The 21787-nt window shown below is 64.6% G+C and overlaps 7 protein-coding genes across 7 annotated transcripts; 2 read left to right on the top strand and 5 right to left on the bottom strand.

Annotated features, from left to right (window-relative positions):
- Window positions 1-959: 959 nt before the first annotated feature.
- Window positions 960-1694, bottom strand: EMIHUDRAFT_354003 (hypothetical protein). Its single transcript, XM_005778985.1, has one exon. The coding sequence runs from the start codon at window positions 1630-1632 to the stop codon at window positions 1054-1056; it is 579 nt and encodes a 192-aa protein (XP_005779042.1). The 5' UTR covers window positions 1633-1694; the 3' UTR covers window positions 960-1053.
- A 1813-nt stretch (window positions 1695-3507) lies between these two features.
- Window positions 3508-4193, bottom strand: EMIHUDRAFT_205728 (hypothetical protein; the record flags this gene model as incomplete). The annotated part of the gene is made up of 2 exons (XM_005778984.1): window positions 3508-3822; window positions 4140-4193. The coding sequence occupies 2 exons, from the start codon at window positions 4191-4193 to the stop codon at window positions 3508-3510; spliced, it is 369 nt and encodes a 122-aa protein (XP_005779041.1).
- Window positions 4194-8183: 3990 nt separating this feature from the next.
- On the top strand, window positions 8184-9415 carry EMIHUDRAFT_354001 (hypothetical protein; the record flags this gene model as incomplete). The annotated part of the gene is made up of 1 exon (XM_005778983.1): window positions 8184-9415. A coding segment is annotated over exon 1 (1036 nt), but the record flags the coding sequence as incomplete, so codon positions are not given.
- Window positions 9416-9755: 340 nt separating this feature from the next.
- Window positions 9756-10682, bottom strand: EMIHUDRAFT_310116 (hypothetical protein; the record flags this gene model as incomplete). The annotated part of the gene is made up of 1 exon (XM_005778982.1): window positions 9756-10682. The coding sequence occupies one exon, from the start codon at window positions 10680-10682 to the stop codon at window positions 9756-9758; it is 927 nt and encodes a 308-aa protein (XP_005779039.1).
- Window positions 10683-11133: 451 nt separating this feature from the next.
- EMIHUDRAFT_205724 (hypothetical protein) lies at window positions 11134-12804 on the top strand (the record flags this gene model as incomplete). Its single annotated transcript, XM_005778981.1, has 1 exon — window positions 11134-12804. The coding sequence occupies one exon, from the start codon at window positions 11134-11136 to the stop codon at window positions 12802-12804; it is 1671 nt and encodes a 556-aa protein (XP_005779038.1).
- Window positions 12805-13445: 641 nt separating this feature from the next.
- EMIHUDRAFT_205723 (hypothetical protein) lies at window positions 13446-16237 on the bottom strand (the record flags this gene model as incomplete). Its single annotated transcript, XM_005778980.1, has 6 exons — window positions 13446-14082; window positions 14169-14463; window positions 14530-14903; window positions 15002-15171; window positions 15326-15481; window positions 15806-16237. 6 exons carry the CDS (start codon window positions 16235-16237, stop codon window positions 13446-13448), a joined length of 2064 nt encoding a protein of 687 aa, XP_005779037.1.
- Window positions 16238-16462: 225 nt separating this feature from the next.
- Window positions 16463-20532, bottom strand: EMIHUDRAFT_100621 (hypothetical protein; the record flags this gene model as incomplete). Its single annotated transcript, XM_005778979.1, has 2 exons — window positions 16463-17139; window positions 20487-20532. The coding sequence occupies 2 exons, from the start codon at window positions 20530-20532 to the stop codon at window positions 16463-16465; spliced, it is 723 nt and encodes a 240-aa protein (XP_005779036.1).
- Between the last annotated feature and the right edge of the window lie 1255 nt (window positions 20533-21787).

The raw sequence follows: 21787 nt of genomic DNA, 5'->3' as shown, positions 1-21787 counted from the left end.
GATTGATGTGCTTCTGGTGTTGGCGGCGGCAGTGGCGGAGGAGGAGGCGGGGAGGGATCGGGCGAACTTGGACTCGGGGGTGGAGGTGGCGATGGAGACGGCGAAGGGGGCAGGCTCGGTGGAGGCGGCGGTGACGGAGGGTGATCCGGTGAGGGTGGCGGTGGCGGAGAGGGATCGGGCGATCGTGGTGAGGGGGGCGGTGGCGGTGACGGCAAAGGGGGCGGTGGGGGAAGCGATGGGATTGGGGGTGGTGAGGGAAGTGGGATGGGAGGGGGTGAAGGAGGGGGTGAAGGAGGGGGTGGTGAGGGGAGCGGGGCTACAGGCGGCGGTGGCGATGGAGGAGGAGGGAATGGCTTGAATGAGGAAGCTAGCGCACTGACTGCGGTCCGGTCTTGCGATCCACGTGCATGCATTAGCTCGGGTGAAAGCAGCGACGTTGGCGAGGAGGACGACGAGCGCTGCGCTGTGTCTGACATGAGGTGCTCGGGCGACAAAAAGACCTCGGCGAAGAGCGGCTGCTCTGGGATGAGTCTGGATGTCGGGGCTTTTGCTCCTGGATTGAGCCGCTCTGGTGACAAAGCAGCCTTTGCGTACAGCGGCTGCTCTGGGTTGTGGAGGAGAAGGGATGGTGAGGGCGGCGAGGTGGCAAAGCTCCCCTCCTCGGGAGCTGTTGGCCACAGGAAATTGCTGCCATAGCTGTAGCTGAAGCTGCTCGTGCTGCTGTCGGCGGCATCATAGGCCAGCCGCCCGTAGCTGTAGCTCACCAAATTCCTTCGGACCTGCTGTCGCCCTCTCACCTGCACGCCGGGCGCACTGAGGCTCCAGATGGCGCCACCCAAAGTGTCCATCACGTCCTGCTCAGCCCCACAAGGTGTTGAGGCTGGTACCTGCTTGTGACCGCCGGGACAGCGCGGCCCTTCGGGTGCAAGTTGCAACTCCAACATGTCGTGTGGCCATTTAGTGCAACTCAAATCTCTCCTAAATCAGCAAATGCAACCGGTGTGACCGGGCGACCGGTGTGACCGGTGTGACACATTCGCGGAATTCACGGTATCAGAGGAGAAACATGCGCGCGTTCGCCCCCCTCCCGCCTCTCTCCTTCCCGTCTCGCTCCCGTGCACAATCCTGTGCCGTGGGGCCAGCCGGAGGCCCACCCGCCCGACCCGCTTTGCTCGCTCCTCGTTCCACCGCCTCCACCTCATCGCCCGAGAGGCTCGGCACGAGCGCGGGCGCATCGCCCGAGGCTTGCACCAGGAAGCCGAGGCGGCGCGCCATGCCTGTGGGGTAACCGCCGTCTGCAGCTCGCTGGTACCACTTGTAGGCCTGCGTGATGTCCTTGCTCACCCCATCGAGGCCAATGTAATACGCGAGACCGAGATCCATCATCGCCTCGGTGTCGCCCGCCTCGGCCCGTCTCGTCGTCTGCTCGATGCTCGTCGTGGGCGACCATACCTTTTGCTGCGTCGGGCTTGAGCAGGGCACGGCCGGTGCGGCGCCAGCCTCGTCGTCAACTTCATCGCCTTTGACCACGCCACGCCACGCAACAGCCACCCCACGCGGCGAAGCTTTGAGAGCCCGAGGTGCCAGAGAGGCTTCTCTCTCCCGTCGAGTCACGACTGTTGCGATCAGCATAAGGGACACGACGGCGACGCCGGCGGCGAGGCCGACGGGGAGCGAGACTTGGCCCGAGAAGAACGAGCGCAGGCTTGGCGCTGGAGGCAGTCGTGGCGGCGGTGGGGGCGGTGTCAATGGTGGCGAGGGAGGCGACGCCGTCGCGGTGTGCAGGTTTGAGACTCGTAGCTGGTGCTCCTTGACCGCATTGGCGAACCCGTCTGACTGCACGGCTTGCATCACGTCATCCGTCGTTACCGTGGCGTGTGGAGCAATCTCCACCTCGAAGCCGGAGCCCGTGTCAAGAAGCCTGACATCACCCGGCTCGACTCCAGCCGGAAGCTGGTCGAGAAGCACCGCCTCCAGCGAACTGGCGTCAAAGAGCCGTCGGTGTGAGTTGGCTGGTTCCGCAGTCTTAAGGAGGTTGAACACGACTACAAGGTGCCTGGGCGGGGGCGGCGGCGGCGAGGCCATCGGTTGAGCAACCGCGCCCGCTCCCGTCAGCGCGAGTGCGGCCAGGGTGAGGGTGACAACGAGGACCGCGACTTGCATGGCCCTGTTGAAGCCCGTGGTAGGAAGAGGAGCCCGTGTCGCGCTTCGCGGGACAGCACGATGCAGAAGCTGGACGGAGTCGGCTTCGCCGCGGAGCGGCTGCTCCTCCTTGAGCTTCGCGGCCGCCTCGATGAGCCACTTTGGATCCTCGGTGGAGACTTGTTGAACCTCGCCACTGGTTTCAGCCCGTCGTGGGCTGCGGTTTTCTCTGTGGCGCAGCGGTGCGCCTAGGCGGGCCATCGGCAGGCAAGGCACTAGTTGACGATAGCCGCCGAGCGCTCAATCGTTCGAACTTGACACGCCCAGCAAGTTCGTCAAAACGCCCCCCCCCCCCCCCCCCCCAAAGCAAGCGCATACAAGAAGGCGGACTACGCGCACGCCCTCTCGCGCTCGGACACGGATGTACAGATGTACCTGTTCGAAACCTTCGGCGGGTGGTGCAACGCGGTCAAGCGGTTGTTCTACCAGATGAAGGACAAGGTAAGGTAAGGTAAGGTGAACGTCTCTCTCTAACACTCACACGTCATTTGGGGCCTGGAGCCCTGTTCACGCGCGCGCCAGACTGTTTGTTTGGTGTTGCTAAAAAACGTCTCCACACACACAAGAAAGAATCTCTCTCTCACACACAAGGTGGTGGGGCAAGGGGGGCGACCCTCGCATCTCCACGCCCGTGCGCGCAACAAGCTCTCGAAGCGGCAGCACGAGGACGAGGCGAGCTGGTCGACGCGGTCGTGGCTGTCGCTGCAGGCCCAGCGCAAGTCAGTCGCGCTGCAGCTCGCGGCGGCGGATGAGATTCATGCGACCGAGCGCTCCAGGGGCTCGCTCTGCGGCGTCGGAGGACGCCATCGTCGCCTAGACTCCCTTCCTTGCGTCACTACGTGCCTCCCCGTGTTTGTAGCCTGGCGCGAGGCGAGCTGGTCGACGCGGTCGTGGCTGTCGCTGCAGGCCCAGCGCAAGTCAGTCGCGCTGCAGCTCGCGGCGGCGGATGAGATTCATGCGACCGAGCGCTCCAGGGGCTCGCTCTGCGGCGTCGGAGGACGCCATCGTCGCCTAGACTCCCTTCCTTGCGTCACTACGTGCCTCCCCGTGTTTGTAGCCTGGCGCGTTTTGTGCCCCGTTTGTGCCGCGTCCCGTACCCCCGAGTTCATTTTACAAAAACGAGATATGGTTATGGACTCCGCGCACACGGGGGCACAGAACTTTGTCTTTGAGCCGTCCTCCGCCCAGTGTTCTGCTTTGACCTTTTTGTGGGGGCGCGCAGCGCCGGTCCTCCGGTGGTGTGCGACTACCGTGCGAAGGGGGCGGACAGAGTCGCGATTCTTATGTAAAGCAACTCCGCCTGCGCTACTTCACCGCGTCCTTCCCCGCGTCCAGCACACCCCGCTCGCCCCTCGCGAAGGCTGCGAGCCCGGCGTCGAATAATGCCTCCGTCAGCCCGTGGGGCGTGCGAACGCAAGCCACGCCGGGGCAGCTTCGCGCCACGTCGCCGCAGTTGTCCCCGTACGTGCAGTCGTCAAAGAAGAGCATCTGGTCGAACGGGACTCCCGTCTCCCGCTGCAGCGCTGGAAAGTGTTGCCGCCCCTTGGAGCCCGGATAGATCTGCCGGTGATCCACGAGATCGGCCACTGTCTCGCCCCGCTCCGGGGAGACGGGAAGTTTCTCGAGGCAGGTGGCGGCGTACGCAGGCTCCGTGGTTGACGAGGCAACCGCGACGGTGGCGCTCGAGAGCCGCGGGTCGCCGCCAGGCAAAAAGCGCGCGAGCACTGCGGCCGCACCCGAGAAGAGGCGGACCACGTCACCGCCGGCGGCGACGCCGCCGCGCGCCGCGTCGTACTTTGTCGGGCGGCCAGAGAGCTCGTACATTTCGGGCGTCCACTGCCAGGCGGCGGGCGGCGGTGTCAGGGACGCGTGCGCGCTGCCGCCGCCTCTGACTAACGTCACGGTCGGCGGCCGGAGGTGTCAGATACTACGCGCACCAGGCAGGCGTCGAGGTCGAAAACAATTAGCTTTGGTACGGCGGCGGTCGGCATGCTGCGGCAGCGGCGGAAAGATTGTGACCGGGCGAGTAGAGGCACACGCACGCGAGCAGAGCCCCGGCGAGCAGAGCACCGGCGTGCCCAATGGGTCCCTCGAGAGGGTACCCTGGGTGGGCGGGGCCTCTACTCGCCAGGATTATGACGACGAAGAATTCTAAACAAGAAGAGAAAACGATTTGGGTAACCGGCCAAAACGCGCGAGTCCGTGAGATTCCCGGACTTTGAGTGTGCACCGCGGGAAATATCAAAGTGAGAGTGTACCAGGGTCACGCGCGCGCGAGACGTGCAGACAGGGTTGCCAGGTGAGAGCGAATGGCGCGGTTCACGCCTCGCACAACAGAGAGAGAGATGCGCTCTGCATGGTGGGACATAAAAGAGAGCGAGTACTTGGGCGAGTAGGCCGTGCGGTGTCGACGCTGCCGCGCGCGACTTTGCGCGCGAGGCGGCGCAGCTTGAGAACGGCGGTGGGCGAGAAGCCGCCGCCGAACGTCTCGTGGAGCAGCAGGTTGAAGTTGTTGCGCTTGACAAAGATCGCGTCGTGGTAGAAACCGCGATGCGCGCCTTGACGTAGCCGTGGCCGTTCTTGTGGTCGAAGGGTTGTATGTATTGCTAAAAATCTCTCTCTACAGCCAAACCGTTGGGAAGGCAGTGAACTCAAAGAGCCGAGCCGCGCTAATGGGTTGTCTCCGAGCTTACTGGAGCTCTGATGGACGGCCACACAGAAAGTCACTCTGTGACTCTGACCACACAACACCCTAGAGGCCTCAGCTGCGCAAAAGAAGACTGCCGCGCAACGAAGACCGCTGTCGTCGCACGCTGCTGACGCCCAGGATGACAGAATTGGCCTTCGCCAGACTGAGGAATATTGTGCGCCTTGGCGAGGCGGTCCCGGTGGTATGTTTTTAGAGCTGGTTCGGCATGCACGAGCGCGTGGGTGTGTGTGAGCACCGCGGGTCTTTTTTGCGATCCCGGGTCTTGTGCTTGTGCGTGATGCTGTGTGGCATGTGGTCGTCTGCAGTCAGTATAGACATGATAGGAGTGGACTATAGGTCCAGTAGGTCAATTGATCTCGCTTAGTCGCATCGTGGGGAGCTCATCCCGGGCCGTCGCAGGCCGCCGCGCCCCGGGTTTTTTTTGCGAAGCTGAGGCCTCTAAAGACGCCGTCGACCGTCGACCACCCAAGACTGCTTTCAGACGCTTACGCCAATTTCCGCTTTTTTGCGCAAATCGTGACCCCCAGAACTGCCCTGTTCACGCGCGCGCGAGACGTGCAGACAGGGTTGCCAGGTGAGAGCGAATGGCGCGGGTCACGCCTCGCACAACAGAGAGAGATGCGCTCTGCATGGTGGGACATAAAAGAGAGCGAGTACTTGGGCGAGTAGGCTGTGCGGTCAACGCTGCCGCGCGCGACTTTGCGCGCGAGGCGGCGCAGCTTGAGAACGGCGGTGGGCGAGAAGCCGCCGCCGAACGTCTCGTGGAGCAGCAGGTTGAAGTTGTTGCGCTTGACAAAGATCGCGTCGTGGTAGAAACCGCGATGCGCCTTGTCCCTTGACGTAGCCGTGGCCGGTCTTGTGGGAGAAGGGTTGGCCGGGCTGCCCGCGCGCCTTGCAGCCCATGTTTAGGCGGCGGGCCTTCTCTTCGGTGTTGCCAAAGGCGTAGGAGTGGCCAACGGAGGCGGGCGTGCCGCCACTCGAGGCGTTGCCAACGCCCGGCGAGGAGGTCTTGAGGAGGGGCGTCCAGAGCTTGATTTCATTCACTTCATCGCACCCCCCCGGTCCCGCATGGGGTTCTGCGAGGTCAGTCTTGTACCCCTCGTTGTACTGCCGGGTGAGCTCTGGTTTCTCCTTGTCGCCGTGCACGACCGGCGCGTTGGCCGGGGCGCGCATCGCGTCCGCCCAGGCGGCGAGGACGCCGTCGTGGGGCCGCCGGTGGTGGGCCTTGTTTTGTAAAGGTAGTCGCCGAAGAAATCGACTGGCATGCCCCGCTCGAGCGCGACCCGAAGGGTGGGAAGCGCCGCGGAGAGCCAAAGGCCGAGCTTCCGCTGGAGCTCGTCCTGGAGGGTGTCGGAGGAGAGGGCGGTGGCGTACGTACCGTCGACACGGACATCGAAGGCCTTGCCGGCGAAAGGCGTTGAGGCGGAGACGAAGCGCGCGGCTTCGCGGTTGTTGACGGCGCTGTCTCCGAGGGACGGGTTGTTCTTGACGTGCACATCCCGCGCCTTGACGAGCTCCTGGTGCGCGTACCAGTCCTTGTGATTCTTGATGGCAGCGAGCGCCCGCGGCCGCGGGTACGTGGATTTGCAAGTGCCATTGAGAATCGCGTCGGTAGCTGGAAGGGACTCGGGCTGGTTGCCTCTCGGCAGTTTTCTTGTGAGGTTTATTTTCATTTGAGCTTAGCCTTCGATGTTATGAAACAAACGCAAGGCGGACATGGCATATCGCTCTCGGGCCCACAGACATCCCGCACACCCGCCGCCCCCGCGCGCGCCCCACCCCGGCCAGGTGTAGTTTATTTTTGCTTGGCCGTACGTCATGACGGGGTAGGTAGGGTAGGTCTGGGCCCTCCCGTCGGAGTTTTCCCTCTCTTCACGCTGGAATTTTCACAGCAGAAAAAGAATTTTTCCGCGAAAATCACGATGTCAACCCTCCCCAAATGGGTGATCTGGTGCTTGTAGGGCTTGAGAGTGGCCTGCCATGTCTCAGGAAGGACTGTGGTTGCAGGAGAGTACCACCAGCCATCACTTTTTAGTTGGTATGGTACCCCACCTTCACCCATCCTGATTTCTTTTTTAGTTTCCCATTAAGGAGGGTAGGTAGGTAGGTAGGTAGGTAGGTAGGGGCAAGGGCCGTCCAGGTTTTTGCAGAATTTCATCATGACGTCCGGCCAAGCAAAAATAAACTACACCTGCCCGGGGGTACCTACCTGTTGGCTGCAGGGCCCTCTGGGGCGGTCAAAACCGGACCTACCTACCTATTGCATAGGGTGTCATTGTAGCCTGGCGTTTGTGCCCCGTTTGTGCCGCGTCCCGTGCCCCCGAGTTCATTTTATAAACATAGGGTGTCACCGGCAGACACCCACCGAACCCCCTACCTAGATACTCGAGTATCCATAAGATAGGAGCCGGCACGCTGGCGTGGCAAACCCCGGAAAGTGCGGCAAAAATAAGCGCCTGCACGTGTAGGCGCGCATCTTAGCCAAGGCTCGCGCCTACACGTGTAGCTGCTTGTGTCAGATACGCGCCCACACGTGCAGGTGCGAGCCCTAGCTAACATGAGCGCCTCCACGTGCAGATGCGCATTTGGCGAGCTCGAATATAAGCGTCTACTCGTGCAGGCGTTCGTTTTAGCTAAGAAACGCGCCTACACGTGTGGCCGCGCGTATAACTGTAGTCTCCTCGACCCCCCTCCCCCCTCCCGGGCAAGTCATGCACTGAGCAACTGTCAACCCAAAAAGGACTGCACACGTGTAGGCCGCCCAGACCCCTACCTGACCTCCCACCTCAGCCTTCCACTCGAATACAACCTCTGCGGCCCTCTCCAGCTCTCCTGAGACCTAAGGTGTTAGAAATGTATCGATCACACACCAAGTGCGTATATCACCTCAAGCCAATGTACGCGGCCACACGTGTAGGCGCGTTTCTTAGCTAAAACGAGCGCCTGCACGAGTAGACGCTTATATTCGAGCTCGCCAAATGCGCATCTGCACGTGGAGGCGCTCATGTTAGCTAGGGCTCGCACCTGCACGTGTGGGCGCGTATCTGACACAAGCACCTACACGTGTGGGCGCGAGCCTTGGCTAAGATGCGCGCCTACACGTGCAAGCGCTTATTTTTGCCGCACTTTCCGGGGTTTGCCACCGAGTTTGGCTGCTTGGTGGCCGAAGACGAGGCGTGCGAGGCGGCCGATGCTTCAAAGGCCCGGGGATACCTTGCCGGGCGCAGGCGACACGCCAGCCCAGCCCTCCTTCTCTCTCGTCGAGGCCCTTCTGGAATCGGACGCCCTCCTCGATGTCGTCCGGCTGATGCCGGCTGCTGCAGCGGCGCGCCTTGCCAAGGCGAGCACCGCCACGCATGCTCGGATCCTCGAGCCACAGGTTGCACGCTGGTGCGCCGCTAGCCGCCGGGCGCTGCTCGAGGCGCGGAACGTGCGCGGCGACCTGTCCCTCGCGCCGACCGACTGCGCGTGGAGCCTCGAGCGGCTCCACTTGTGCGAGTACCCGCCGCGCTTCCCGCGGATCTACTTCCAGTTTGCGTCGGACGAGCTGGAGAGCGGCTCTCTCGCGGCGGTCGCGCGGGTGGCGGTGCTGCTAAAGCGCCACCCCACGCTGCGGCTCCGCATCCACGGCTTTGCGCAGCCCGCGGCTCCCGATGCGATCGGCGAGGCGCTCGCTCAGGCACGTGCGACGCGTGTGCGCCGCGCCCTGCTCACGCTTCTGCGGGACTGTCCCGCCTTTGCGGCCGAGGCGAGCATCGAGGACGGCGTCCGCCGCGACGCGCGCGTGAGCCCTTGGAGCTTGACGCTCAGTGACTTGCATCGGCACACGCGGCTGGTCGGGGACAAGGTGCAGGCGGTTGGCCGCTGGGGGTGCTGGCCTGCAAACCACAACTTTGAGGCGGGCGAGGGCGAGGAGGAGGGGGCCGGCGAGGAGGAGACGGTCGGTGCTGTCGGAGGCGGGGTCGAGGACGGCCAGGGCGAGGAGGGGGGCGGCTCTCCGAGTGGGGATGAGGAGGAGGAGGAGGAGTGGGAGGAGGAGGAGTTCATCGAGGAGGAGGAGGAGGAGGACGACGAGGAGGACGAGGAGGACGAGGAGGGCGGCGCGGCAGCCGGCACGGCAGTTGCCCTCTCTGGCACAGTTGGCGACCTGCTGCAGGCACGACTGATCCTAACCCTAACCCCAACCCACAAAACCCCTACCCTTAGGCGCAGTCAGCGAATTGCTGCAGAGCATGAACGAGGAGAGCGACGGCGACAGCGACTCGGACAGCGAGGCGTCGCACCGCTCCATCGACTACATGCGGATGGCCGAGTTCACGCTGCTCGGCCTCGCGCAGGTCTGAGGGGGCGAATGAGAAGCGGCTGGTGCCTCCTTGCGTGCAGTCCTGTGGGTGGCGTGGTGCTCCGTCACGTCGTGCGCTGGTGCGGTGTGGAGCCCTTGTGTGTGCACATTCTCAGGATGTGTTTGCAGGATGTGTATGCCTGATTTGTGCTACAGGACTCAGGAGAGGGTCAGGAGCGCAGCGCATGCCGTTCGGCTCTTCCCACTGTGTGTTCGGCTCGACAGATCCCTGCAAAGTGTCAAGAGTGTTGTGTGTGTGTACACTTGCGCTCCGCTCATGGGAACAATTTAAATCAAATAGCAATACGAGAAACGCAAACGCGATATAAATAGACGCGCTCAAACAACGCGCTCCAGCCTCCAGGGCATACAGCGATTTTGAGCCACCGACGGCCGAGAGAGCGACAGATTGACGATCTTGGGTCGCAGAGACGAGAGAGCTTCACTGAGCCACGAGTCACCGCGCCTGAGGCAAGCCGCGATCAACTTCAGCTTCACGCCTCAGCCGTAGTAGTGCTTGGTGTCGCCGGTGAACTCGGAGCGGCCGAGCCAGGGCGTGCGCGGGTGGCAGTAGCAGCCGTCGAGGCCGGGCTTGTCCAGGCCTGCGATCTTGGCGAGGTCGTCCTCGTCGAGCTGGAGCGCGAGCACCTCGTCCTTGTTGGCCTGGATGCGCTTCGGCGTGACCGACTTCGGGATGATGGCCATGGGGCGCCGCAGACCCCACGCGAGCAGGACGACGTGCGGCGAGGTGCCGTGCTTGGCGGCGATCTCGCCGATCACCGGGTCGTCCGTCAGCGGAGGGCTCTTGTGGAACTTCCTCATCGCGTTCGCTCCGCCGCCCATGCTGCTGTGCGCCGTGACTGCGATCCCGTGCGACTGGCAGTACTCGAAGAGCTCGCGGCGCTGGTAGTACGGGTGCGTCTCGAACTGGTTGCATGCGATGGGCTTGCTCGCGACCGCCTGCACACGCTTGAGCTCCGCAATCTCGAAGTTGCTCACGCCGATGTGCCGCACGAGCCCCTCGTCCACCAGCTTCTCCATCGCCCTCCACGTGTCCTCGATGGGGACGTCGTCCATCTGGTCGGCCGAGACCGCCTCGTCGCAGCCGGGCACAAAGGCCACCGGAAAGTGCATCAGGTAGAGGTCGAGGTACTCTACGCCCAACTGCGTCATCGAGTCAAGGCAGCCCTCCCGGACGAGCTCCGTGCGGTGGTGGCACTGCCACAGCTTGGAGGTGATCCACAGGTCCGCGCGCGCCGCAACCGTGCCCTCCGCGATCACCTCCTTGATCGCCTTGCCTACCTCGGCCTCGTTCTTGTACACCCACGCCTCGTCGATGTGCCGATACCCGAGCTCTATCGCCTTTTTCGTGCCCGCGTACACCTCGCCCGGCTTCGAGAGCCAGGTGCCGTAGCCAATCGCCGGCATTACTCCGCCGCCCGGCAGAGCCAGTGTCGGCACCGTCGTCGCCGTCATAAATTGGAGGCGGTGGAGAGGGAGGCGGCGGGGAGGCGGATGTTCGGCCGAAAGCCAGAAGCGTGGATTTTTTCTTTTTTTGGGTACGTGCACGCTTCTCTCTCTCTCTCTCAGTGTACGTGGCTCTTACATTCCCGTAGGAGGACTCTGCTGACAGGGTTTGCGATGAGGAGCGGCCTTTGGGTTTCTCGGAGGTTTTTTTGCTCTTTCCTCTTCTCTAGCGCGGAGCCAGGTTCAGGCTCCAGCCGTGGGGCTCAGAGATTTTGAACCCAGCAAAAAATCTTTTGGGATCGGCAGCTTGCAAATCGCTTCCCCCCTTGACCGTAGAGCCGAACCCACGCCGGTCGGGCGGGGTACAGCTGGGGTGCACCTACCTGTGGCATAAAGCTGTCCACGACACAATATGCTCGACACCGTCAACCCGGCCGAGGAGCCGGCGTCGCAGCGAGTGCTCTCGTCGATCGAGCTCGTCGGGCTGCTGCTCGAGAACGTCTTCTCGTTTCGCGACCGGCTCGCGCTGCACGCGACCTGTCGCACGATGCGCGGTTTCGTCGCGGACCCCGTGCACTGGCGCAGCCTAACGCTGCAGGCGGAGCGCTTCGACAGGCCGAGCATCTCGGAGAGGGTGCGGTTTGCGATGCGGTGGGTCAAAGCTGGCATCGTGCGCTCGCTGACCGTTCGAGCGCACCATCTGACGCTCGAACTCCCTGCGAGGGGGTGCCGTCTGGTGGAGCTCGACATTGCAGGGGCGAGCATCAAGGACGCGTTCCTCCTACGCGCCGCCTTCGGCGCCTGCGGAGAGACGCTGCGCCGCCTGGACGTCACCTTCGTCCGCATCCTCGGCCACCCCCTGAGCGACTGCCTGCACGGCGCAAAAGGAGTCCAGTTTGGACCGCGTCCCGGGATAATCTTTACGCCGAGCCCCATCGACCTCTTTGAGCCGCTGCGCAGGCTCGAGGTGCTCTCCGCCTACGACACCGAGTCCGCCATCGCCGCCGAGTATTCGATCGTTGGCTACGCCCTCTCCCGCTGCCCTTTCCTGACCACGCTCGTCACTGGTGGAGGGAGCGAGTTCCTGTCCGACGCCACCGGCGGCCCGGCCGCAGCGACCCGGTTCGCCCAGAGCAACCTGTGCCGCCTCGAGCTCTCTCACGCCCTGAGAGCCAGATACCTCCATGGCCTTGCTCCGCCGGCTCACCTCACCCGCCTCTCCCTCCGAGGCTACCTTCGCTTCGGCGTCGAAGATGTCACCTGGCTGCTCTCCTCCACTCCTCCCATTCAATCGCTGGACCTCTGCGGCTGCCGGGTCGCCTTGACGCACTCCTCAGACCACGAAGGGCAGCTGGCGGCCGAGACCATCGCCAAACTCGCCCCCACCCTCACGCACCTCAACGTTCGCGGCACTGGGTTCGACGACGGCTATGCGCGAGCCCTCGCCGCCGCGGGCGCACGCATCTCGCGCCTCAACGCAAGCTGCACGGACCTCACCGGCGTGGGCCTCGCCGCCCTCGCCAACGCGTCGCCGCAGCTTGAGGTGCTCGATCTCTGCTACGCCCAAGGGTGCGCGCGCGACGTGCCCGCCGTCCGCGCAGCCGTGAGGAGGCACTCGCCCGGCCTGCGGATGCTCGGCCTGGGCGGCTTCGACACGCTCAACCTCTCTGATCTGCGGGCGATGCTCGAGCCCAACCGCCAGTCCCTCACCCACCTCGGCATCGGCGGCTGCACGTCCCTCGACGCCAGCGCGGCTCTCTCCCTCCTTTCCGAGGCCTGCCCCAACCTCACCGCCCTCAGCGCGCACAAGCTGCCCGGCGTCTGTACTGCTGCCCTCCTCACGGTGATCGACAAGTGCCCCGCCCTCCGTTCGCTCGACGTCTACGACACCGTCCCAATGCACGAGGTGTCGGACTGCGGCTCCTATGCACTGGTGCAATCAGTGGGCGATTTGCTTGCCTCGAACCAACCCGCGCGGATCCCGCTCAAGCGCTGGCTTGCTCTCGGCTGCGAGAGAGTGGGCGAGCATCTGGGAGGCCTACCGCGCGTGATCGAGGAGGAACAAGCGGTTGCTTACTGGTGAGCATGGCATTGGTTTCCACGCGTGCCGTCGAGCGAGGCTCATTTGGGGTGCGAGTGTGCGTGCGTATGCGCTGCGTGCGCTGTGCGTGTCGCGAGCCGCTGGCGGGGTCTCGGGTCTGGCTCTGGGCAGCTAGCTGGCCCTGTGGGAGCGTGCCGTGCGAGTGAGCCGCTGCGGTAGTATATACCGGTCATCCGCGCGCCGGTGTAGACTTTGAATTGTTTTGTGTATGTGCACTCGCCAAGACGCAAAGATAACGGCGAGCGGAAGGTCTGTGCCGAAAAGTCTGTGGGTGTGGCAAAAGTGCGAATGAAAATGGAAAGCTGCGAATGAGCCCCCGCCGGCGGGGCGGGCCCCCGGCCCCCGCCGGCCCGGGGGGCCATCGGACATCCTCAATTTCCAATTCGACGAGAACCGAACGGGCGCGCGCGCGCGCGCGCCGCGGGCGCTTTTGTCCACAATTAAACCTCAAACTCACAGTGATATCACAATGCGCCAATGCGGTCCGTTCAGCAGACAGCACGGGGGGCGGGCGGGGGGGGTCACGTAACACGTAACACACAACGGTCTCACGCACACACTCAACCGCATGTCTCCACAGCCACACAAACTAGTCTAGCGCCGCACTGTCCACACGGTCGTACTCAGCTCCTCGCGCGGGCTTGCCTGGCGGCGCGGCCGAGCCCGAGCTGCTCGACGCGCTGGCCGAGAGCCGCGAGCGTGAACTCGTAGGCCGCGCCGTCGGGCCGCCACCACACGAAGCCCGCCTTGTAGAGCCGCAGCGCGGTGCGCATCTCCTCCTGCCGGCGCTGCGAGATGTTGCGGACAGTGGCGGCGAGGGCGGGGATCTGGTCCTTGCGGAGGTGGATCGCAAAGTCCTCCCACGGCAGCACGTTGGCATACGGGAAGATCATCCGGTCGTTGACCATCAGAGGGAGGCACTCCATCGCCATGTAGTCCACCACGCGCGCGCCCCACCCGTTCCCCTCGGTGTGGATGCAGAAGCGCGCCTTGGTGACCACGTCGAAGTAGTCGGGCACGCCGGCCGACACGATCCGCATGTCCGGCTCCGCGTAGAGCTTTTCCCGCCAGATCGCCTGCCGCACCCCCATCGAGTAGACCTGGCGGCACGACACGTCTGGCCGCGCGCAGCGGTCAGCAGTCACGCGCTTGAGCCACTTCTCCTGCTTCTCCTGCGAGTCAATGCCGCCCTTGCGCAAGTTGTCCTGCGACGCGCCAAATGAGGTGATCCCGCCCGCGAAGAAGACGAGCGGCCCCGACCTGCAGGCACGCGCCGGCGGCGGTGACGAGGCGCCGCCCCCGCCTCCAGCCCTTTCTTGGGGAGCAAGCGGGCGGGCGGGCCGCACCGGCCGAGGGGGAGCTCGGCCGACCCCCTCATCGAGCGCTGGAGCGAATGGGTGCCGTCGCGCCCCTGGACGAAACGCGGGTAGTCGTGCTGCACGGGTGTGATGGTCGGCACGACAACGTCTTTGTCGGGGGACATGCAGTCCTCGTCGCCCCAGTGGCCGACGATGATGGAGGCCTTTGCAATCTCGGGCGGCACGAGGCAGGTCTGCCGCTCGCCAAACACGAACCACACGTGGTCCCGGCCGGAGGAGGCGTTCCACCACGGGTGGCGGGTGCGGATGTACTGCAGCGCGCCTGCAGGACAGGAAGGTTCAGGGGGAAGGTCGCGGGCCTGCGGGAAGGGCGAGGGAGCCAGCGCACGGCTCATCGACGCGTTGAGGTCGGCGCCCCACGGCACGCGCTGGTTGAGAAAGAGGGGCACGTAGAAGAGCGACGCGCGCTTGGGGTCGAGCGTGCGCGTGAAGTCATCGTGCAGCAGGTGGGCGTCGAAGTGGGACTGGGCAGAGTAAATGCGCCGGTTGTGCACCGGGTCGCAGCCGCGGCCGGCGTCCTTGCCCCACTGCCTCCACATCCACGCCTCGGCGGCGCGGTTGACCGACGCCGGCATCTGGTAGACGTAGACGGATCGGCGGAGCCGACGCAAGTGCGGCCGCAGCGTGACCGGCAGCACGCTCAGCTGCGCGCGGGTCGTCCCGTCTCCGAATTGCATCGGGTCGGTGGAGAGAGCCGAGCGCCTGCGTGGCGGCCGCAGGGGCGTGAGCCTCTGCGAGGGAGGTGGAGCGGGAGGGGAGGGAGGGAGGGGAGAGGGGGGGGGGCGGAGGAGGACCTGTACTGGAGCCCCGCGGCGTCCGAGCAGTCGACGCCATACCAGCCAGCGTCGCACTGGCACCAGCCGTGCACGCACGTGCCGTGGCCAGAGCAGCCGTTGAAGCAATCGTTGGAGCAGATGCTCTCGCAACCGTCACCAAAGGCGCCGTCGACGCAGACACAGCGGTACGACGCCTCATCAAGGCGCCGCCCTCCGCCGGGAGACGGTGAGGCGGGCGTCCGCAGGCAGCGGCCGCGCGCGGAGCAGCTGTGCGGGCAGCGGGACGGGACGACCCAAGCGGAGCCATCGGGCCTGCCGTCCTTCTTGGTGCCCGAGCTGTACGCCTACCTCGCACGAGCCCGCACGTGCAGCGTTCGCATGGCGGGTGCCGCCCGCCACGCCGCGCAAGTGCTTGCGCGCCGGGAGCTCTGCCGGAGCGGCGGGCGCCGACGAGTCAAAGGCGCGACCGCCCGCGAGGTAGCGTCCGAGAGTGGTCAGCCGAGCCTGCGAGCGGATAGGAAGGGGGGGGGGGGGGGTCGGCCCGCCGCTGGCCGCCTCTCCGCGGCTCTCCCCTCCTCTCCCCTCCCCCCAAGGCAGGTCCGGCCGGAGCCTGCGCAGGCGGTGGCACGGCCGAGGAAGGTGCGACAGCGGGCGGGAAGTCGACGCAGCTCAGCGACTCGTGGAAGCGAGCCCGCTTGGCGGGACGCGGCCACGGCAGGTTGCACCTGCCGGGGAGGGAGACGGGCGTCGACGCGAGCAGCTTTGGGGGAGGTGGCGCGCGTCCCGAGGCCGGGGAGGGGCAGACCCCATCGAGCCGTGAGCGCAGACTTCGTGGCCGGCATCGAGGCACTGTGCGAGGCACGCGCACGCGACAGGCGAGAGCAGCCGCATTGAGGCGCACGAGGCGGCTAGCTGCGCGCGAGAGAGCTCCGCCCCCAGTCCGCACGCTGGGAAGGCGGCCACCTCGCACTGCTTGCCTGCCCATCCCCACTGGCAGAGGCACTCTCCCGTCAGCGGCTCGCACACACCGTGCGGGCCGCAGTCGCAATGGCCGACGGCGGTGTATCGTCCAAATTGGAGCTGCTCGCAGCGGCCGCCGCCGCCGGTCACATTGCAAGCGACGCCCGGCATGTCGCGCTGCACGCCCTGCCCGCGGTGCGCAGCGGTGCCATCGTGGCCCATGTCGGCGAGAAGACCGATGGCCTGCATGGTGTGGACTCCCTTCTTGTGCGCGGCCGAGAGGGTGGGGATGGTCAGCATGCACGGAAGAGATATCGCCGCCGCGCCTGGAAGAGCTCGTGCGACTGCGGTGACCACTCCGCGCGAGAGCGGCCCAACGCGCAAGCATAAAAGAATTTCGTGGGGATTGCGCCCCCAACTCCCATCCCGCCCTTTTCTTTCTTTTTTCCGGCCTGCATTCCGCCGTTATCGATCTACCTGCTCCCCAATTGCCGTGCGCGTTCGCCTCGACGCAGATGACATCTCCTACACGAGGCGCTGCAGCATCCACATCATCACCGGCTCGCGGCAGTACGGGCACTCGCGCATCCGATCCGCGCAAGCGCCGCACGCGCACTGGTGCCCACATGGCACGGCGATGTGCGTCTTCGGCCGGGTGAAGCACACGATGCATGTGGTCTCACCGCCGAGGGTGGACTCAGGAACAACCGCCCGGCCAGTGTCGAAGTCGGCGTCGGCGAGCGAGACGGTCGCCGCCGCTGGCTGAGGCTCTCCCGACACCGCATCGTCGGGGACGGAGTCGGAGCTCGGGTCCTCGGGTCCGATCGAGTCCTCATCGGGGGCAGCGGCAGCAAGCTGCGACGGCGAATCCGATGGCGGCGCAAAGGACTCGGCGAAGTCGGCCGGAGCAGCGGCGCCAATTTCCGGTGATGGCTCCTCTAGTGCCTGTCCCTCTGGCACTACACTCAGCCTCGCCGTCGTCTCGCCGAGGCAGCGGACAGGCACTCCCGCCTCCTTCTCCGCCTCGGGCGCCGCCACCTCTGCATCCACCTCTGCCAAGTCCGCCTCACCCGCCGCCTCGCCGTGCGCCTGCGACGACCCTGCCCTGCCCTTCCCCTTCTTCTTCTTCTTTCCCTTCTTGCTTTCCTTCTTCTTGTCTTCCGCCTCCTTCTCCGCCTCGAGCTCCGCCAGAAGCGCGTCGCCTAGGCACAACCAGGTGTGTGATGAGACGCTGACAAAGCCCAACCTCCATGTCCGCCAAAAGGCGTCTCGCCTCGCCGCTTCGCCTCCGTCTCCTTCGCCGCCCTCGCCGCCGTCGCTTGCTCCTCAATCAGCTTTGCGCACTCGGTGTGGCCTGCCTGCCTCGCATACTGCAGCGCCGTCTTCCCCCTCGAGTCGCACAGCCCCAGGTCCGCACCGCGCTGCAGAAACGTCTCGACCAGACGCTCATGGCCGTTGCCGGCGGCAAGCATCAGCATCGTGGTGCCGTCCACGCCGTCACACAGGAACGTTGCGTCCATCTGGCCGCCGCTGTCGACCCAAGCCTCAACCGTCGCCTCCCTGCCTCGCTCGGCCGCCCTCCAGACCTCCTCGGGGACCTTACACTCCAACATCCCCTCTGCCCACCGTTCGGCGATGACTTCGGCGAGCGACTGCTTGACGTTGGGACACTGAGCTCCCGACGCTTCCGCCGCCCTAGCCGCCACAGAGAGCTCGTATGCAGAGAGGACGCGGACGCACTCCTTTTGATGCTCACTCTCAGCATAATCCAGCGCCGTCAGTCCCGAAGGAGAGCGCATCGCAAGATCAGCTCCCGCCTGCAGCAGCCGGAGCACGATGGCGGAATGGTTTTGGACAGCGGCAAGCATCAGCGCAGACATCCCGTCGCCGTCCCGAAGGTTGACCTCCGCCTTGTGCCGCAGCAACAAGACGACCACCAGCTCGTGGCCCTGCTTGGCGGCGGCCATCAGCGCCGTGCGGTGGCTACCGCCGGAGTGCATGTCAATCTCTGCGCCGTGCCGCAGAAGCATCTCGACCATCCGCTCGTGGCCATAGTTTGCGGCCATCATCAGCAGCGTGACCTCGCCGCTGCAGTCTCCGACCTCAAGCGTAAAGATCCCGTTACCACGCCCGCCATCAATGAGCCACGCCAGGACCGTCGCCTCATCGCCTGCCAAGGCCGCCATCTTGATCTCTTGGGTGAGCATCAGTGGCATTTTCCAGTCTTCGGCCGCCGAGATCTGTACGTACCTCGCGACGCACTCGTCGCGCGTCTTGCTGTACGCATCCATCCCCTCCGCGATGCGGTCCCAGTGCTCCTCCGTGAGCTTGGGGAAACGTGCCAGCAGATCCTCAAACTCTCTCCTCTGCTCGGCACTCCAATCGCCGGCTCGAGCGCGCCGACCCGCCACCTCCTGGAGGTGTGTCCTGATGGCCTGTTCGCACTCGGCGTGGCCCTTCAGCTTTGCATACTGCAGCGCCGTCCTGCCGGTCACATCGCGCGTCGCCATATCAGCGCCCGCACGCAGCAGGCGGAGCACGACGGTGGGGTGGCCGTGGTAGGCGGCATTTATGAGCGCGGTTCCGCCGTCGCTATCCTGCTTGTTGATCTCCGCGCCACGTCCCAGTAGCAGGTCGACCATTCCCTCGTGGCCGGCGTTGGCGGTGAGCATCAGCGCGGTCGAGCCGTCGAAGTTTATCTGGTCGATCGCCGCGCCACGTAGCAGCAGCGTGTGGGCAAGCCGCTCGTGGCCTCCACTGGCGGCGATCATCAACAGCGAGTTGGTGGTGCCCCATTCGTCCAGTGCAGCCAAATCCCCGCCGTGGTCATCAAGCCATACCAGCACCCCTTCCTCCTCGCCTCGATCAGCCGCGTGCACAACGTCCCGGGGCAGCACCTTGTGGCCTCCTTGCGGCCTGAAGGCCTTCACGCACTCGGCGTGTCCCCTCCGGTGTGCAATCTCCATCGCGGTCAGCCCGCTCTCATTGCGCAGCCGAGTGTTTGCCCCGCCCCGCAGCAACTTGCGCACGATCGCTGCCTCGCCGAAGTAGGCGGCCGCCATGAGCGCAGTCATTCCGTTGCTCGCCCGCGCGTCCAGGGATGCGCCGTGCTCCAGGAGCAGGTCGACCATGCCGGGCTTGCCAAAGTTGGAGGCGGCCATTAGCAGCGTCAGCCCGGCAACCGGGCCTTGGGTGAAGGCTGCGCTCGGGTCGCCGCCGTCAGCGAGATAGGCCCGCGCCGCCGCCTCGTTGCCTCTCTGGACCGCCTGCAGGATAGCATCGCGCGCCGGCGCCATTGTTCGCGGGGGCGTCGCGCAACGCAGCGGCTCGAAGTTCGAGATCCGGGTGCGCCGCACCTGGCGAGAACCTCGCGTGGGTTTCTTCCCGCCTGCTGTGGGAACAGCTGAACGCTGCTCCCAAGGCTCGCCCCAGCTGAACGCTGCCCGCCAAGGCTCGGGTTCCCTCGCCCCCCCGGGCAAGGGGGGACCCCGTGAGGCGTGGGAGTGCCTCGCCACAGGCGAGGACCAAGCTACTTTCAGCTCCGTGAAACAGCTGGATGTCTCGACGCGCCGCGGTGACCGGTGTCCAGTCCGAGCCGGACTGTTCTTCACCTCAATACACAGAAATCACCTGCGTGGTGCGCCGAAAATATTGAGCACTATCTGATTGAGCGAAGATATTGAGCACTAGTCTCGTGGACGTGGTCTCCGCGCCCGCGCCGCGCGCGCCCATCTACGAGACTACAAGTGCGCACACTTAATGATTTTCGGCCGGCCGCAGGTCGGGCTGGACGCGGCTGTTTCGGCCGGCGGTCGGGGTCGGACACCAGCTTTGTCGGCGCGTCAGCGCCGAAGAAAATTTTTGGCGATTTTCTTGTACTCCCGTCACTTCCAGCTCACCCTCCCGGTTTTGTCAAATAGGATTCGAATCTCGAACTTCTATATTTCTCCTTGAGGTTCCCTCCCAGGCCCGCCGCCGCGCTCGCTGGACAGCGGCCGTGACTCACCTGCTTCGCGGGCGCGCTGCTCCTCGGGGATGGCGAGAAGCGGCAGAGATGATGCTCATAGATGAGCTAGCCCCAGATGCCCCGTTTGCCCCACTGCGGCGCCGCGCTCGTGCCGGCGTGCGAGTGGGTACAATGCACCCCCTCGGCCGCTCGCGGCCCGGAACGCATCGGGAGATATTCATTCGTATACGCCAAGACGTGCTCAGATGGCACGTAGTAGTGTGACTGAGCGCGTGGCCACTCTCCACCCTCGATTGCGGGCTGGTAGGTGCGCAGTTGCCGCACGCGGCCGGAGGCTCAAGCGGCGAGGGGTGTGACGATGGCGGCCGCAGTGGTGTAGGCGGACAGTAATGATGCCGCGCGGGCGGAGTGGCGGACACGAGGACGCTGCCGTCGGACGAGGGGTTGCTATCATACGCAAGCACGAGCCGTCGGTGACGCGACGGCGTCATCACCGTTGGCCAGCATAGAAGCGCGAAAACCTGCCCGTCCGTGTGTCGGATGCGTCCCCAAACTTGTAGCGCTACATCTTTGGACACACACCGGCGGGCGCTTTCGAGGCGACCGGCAGCATTTTTTCTAGCCACATGGACCTTTTTGCGGCACGATAGCTGGGCTGCAACATACGTGTACCTACACTCGACTACAGCTACGACTGCAACGGCGCGCAGCGCCGAAGAAAATTTTGGGGCTTCTCGAGCGGCGGCCGGTGTGGACGCCGTTGTTTCGCAGCTCGGTCGGGGGGGGGGCGCCCCTGCGTTTCCCTGCGGTCGGTCGAAAATCATTAAGTGTGCGCACTTGTATGGAAAGTTCACGTCATGACGGTTAGCCGCTCTCACGACCGTTAGCCGCTGTCACGACAGCATGCGCGCGCGACCGCTCACTCGCACGCCCGACGCCACATGAGAAACCCTCCGAGCACGGGCCTTCCAATCTCGAGGAGGCGTGGATGTACTTCAAGCACTGGGTCAAGAAGCGGCCCATCAAGCTCGGTCCGCTACCCAATCTCGGACAGAGTGGCCATGAGATTGGCATGCGCTCGCGGGGCTGGGATTTGCCGCCTGACGACAACGACTATGGCCCTGGTAAGGGCGGTCCGTACGGTCCTCCTCCGCCAACACCACTCCTGCTGGAGGAGGACGACGGGAGCTCAGTCTATAGTGATGCTGACGAGCTTGACGAGCTCATGCTCGAGGCCAACGAGGCTCCGTATGAGGCGTTCGAGCCCGGGGATGACGACGGACCCGTGCTCGAGGAGAACGTCGTCATTGATGGTGACGACCCCGACATGCCGCCACTAGAGGATGGCCAACCACCTGGAGTGACATTACTAACATTCCATTCGCCCAACTGGAGAGGCGTAAAGGAGGTTGCGTTAGCGAAGGTTGACTCCATATCGTTCACTGACGCCGTTGACCACGACGGCCCTCTCAACAGTAGCCACGCACCGTCAGCAGCAGCGGGCGTGAGTCACAGAATCTTCAACACACCTCGGGTATTGAACCTCTTGGCCATTGCCGAGCCGCAATTGGCGTTGATCAGGAACTCTCGTGTAGAGAGCTCGGCTCTCTGCTACAAGAAAGCAGACTCGCCCTACACAGAGAAATTCTGAGGTAAAAAAATAAAAACGGACACTTCTCTACTGTGAGATGGGTAAAAAGGAACAGGTCCCCGCCCGTGCGATCTTTGTGCAGGGTTCTTTGTGGGTGTGGTCGGCGACTAGCCGGGGTCGTCCTCCCGATGGGGGACTAGCACTAGCCGTCTTCCACATGGTCCCTCGGGTCCCTGCTGCTCCTAATCTCTTCGTACATCCTCCTGCTGATCTCCGCAAAGTCCTGCTCCCT

Source organism: Emiliania huxleyi, assembly GCF_000372725.1.
Source record: "Emiliania huxleyi CCMP1516 unplaced genomic scaffold EMIHUscaffold_24, whole genome shotgun sequence".
Classification (NCBI taxonomy): Eukaryota; Haptophyta; order Isochrysidales; family Noelaerhabdaceae; genus Emiliania; species Emiliania huxleyi.
The sequence above is the reverse complement of the archived record's forward strand: the minus strand, read 5'-3'. Positions and strand labels throughout refer to the sequence as shown.